This window comes from Dendrobium catenatum, unplaced genomic scaffold (genome assembly GCF_001605985.2).
Source record: "Dendrobium catenatum unplaced genomic scaffold, ASM160598v2 original_scaffold_188578, whole genome shotgun sequence".
NCBI classification, from domain to species: Eukaryota; Viridiplantae; Streptophyta; class Magnoliopsida; order Asparagales; family Orchidaceae; genus Dendrobium; species Dendrobium catenatum.
This window is the reverse complement of record NW_021506996.1, coordinates 1-610: the sequence shown is the minus strand read 5'-3', so window position 1 is coordinate 610 and position 610 is coordinate 1. Positions and strand designations below refer to the sequence as shown.

General features: G+C 40.0%; 1 protein-coding gene across 1 annotated transcript; it reads right to left on the bottom strand.

Annotated features, from left to right (window-relative positions):
• Positions 1 to 5: 5 nt before the first annotated feature.
• Positions 6 to 536, bottom strand: LOC110099233 (probable pyridoxal 5'-phosphate synthase subunit PDX2; the record flags this gene model as incomplete). The annotated part of the gene is made up of 3 exons (XM_020826315.1): positions 6 to 137; positions 240 to 313; positions 407 to 536. Coding segments are annotated over 3 exons (336 nt in total), but the record flags the coding sequence as incomplete, so codon positions are not given.
• Positions 537 to 610: the final 74 nt, after the last annotated feature.

Genomic DNA, 610 nt, shown 5'->3' with positions numbered 1-610 from the left:
TAATCTGCTAGTACTTCAACATCTGGCCCAGCCTTTAAAATGGCTGGTGCACGTATAAACACTCCACGACATCTATCAGAACCACCTTCCTGCTCAGCAAGCTTAGGAACTACAAGCTCAGTTTCAAAGCTCTGAATCTGCAAAACAAAATCAGACATCTTTTATGAAAGAACAACCTCCCATCAGGACAAAACCGTGTGTGATGCTTATGAAGATGACTGTTGCCAGCCTTAACATACCTGACTACCAAAAAAGTTTCGGTGAACAGTGCAATCCAGCCCCCCAATAAGCTCTTGACCACCCAACTTTTGGCCTGAAATGAAGGTCCTTTTGATTTACTCATGTTCCTTTTTGTATGTCAATGCTTTCATACCTCAACTACCAAAGACAATGCATATATGCTTACCAGTAGCTTTATTTGCAAGGAAAATGAGTCCAGCACAGGTCCCCCAAACTGGTTTTCCTAAACTAACAAAGTCTCTCAAAGCTGGAAACTGCAAAACAATTGATTCAACAGTTATAATTGATCCTATTAACTACAATAAGAAAGCAAAATCTTCTACTCGTAGATGCATAATTTGCCTTAAATCTATTGGCCATGCATGAAAGC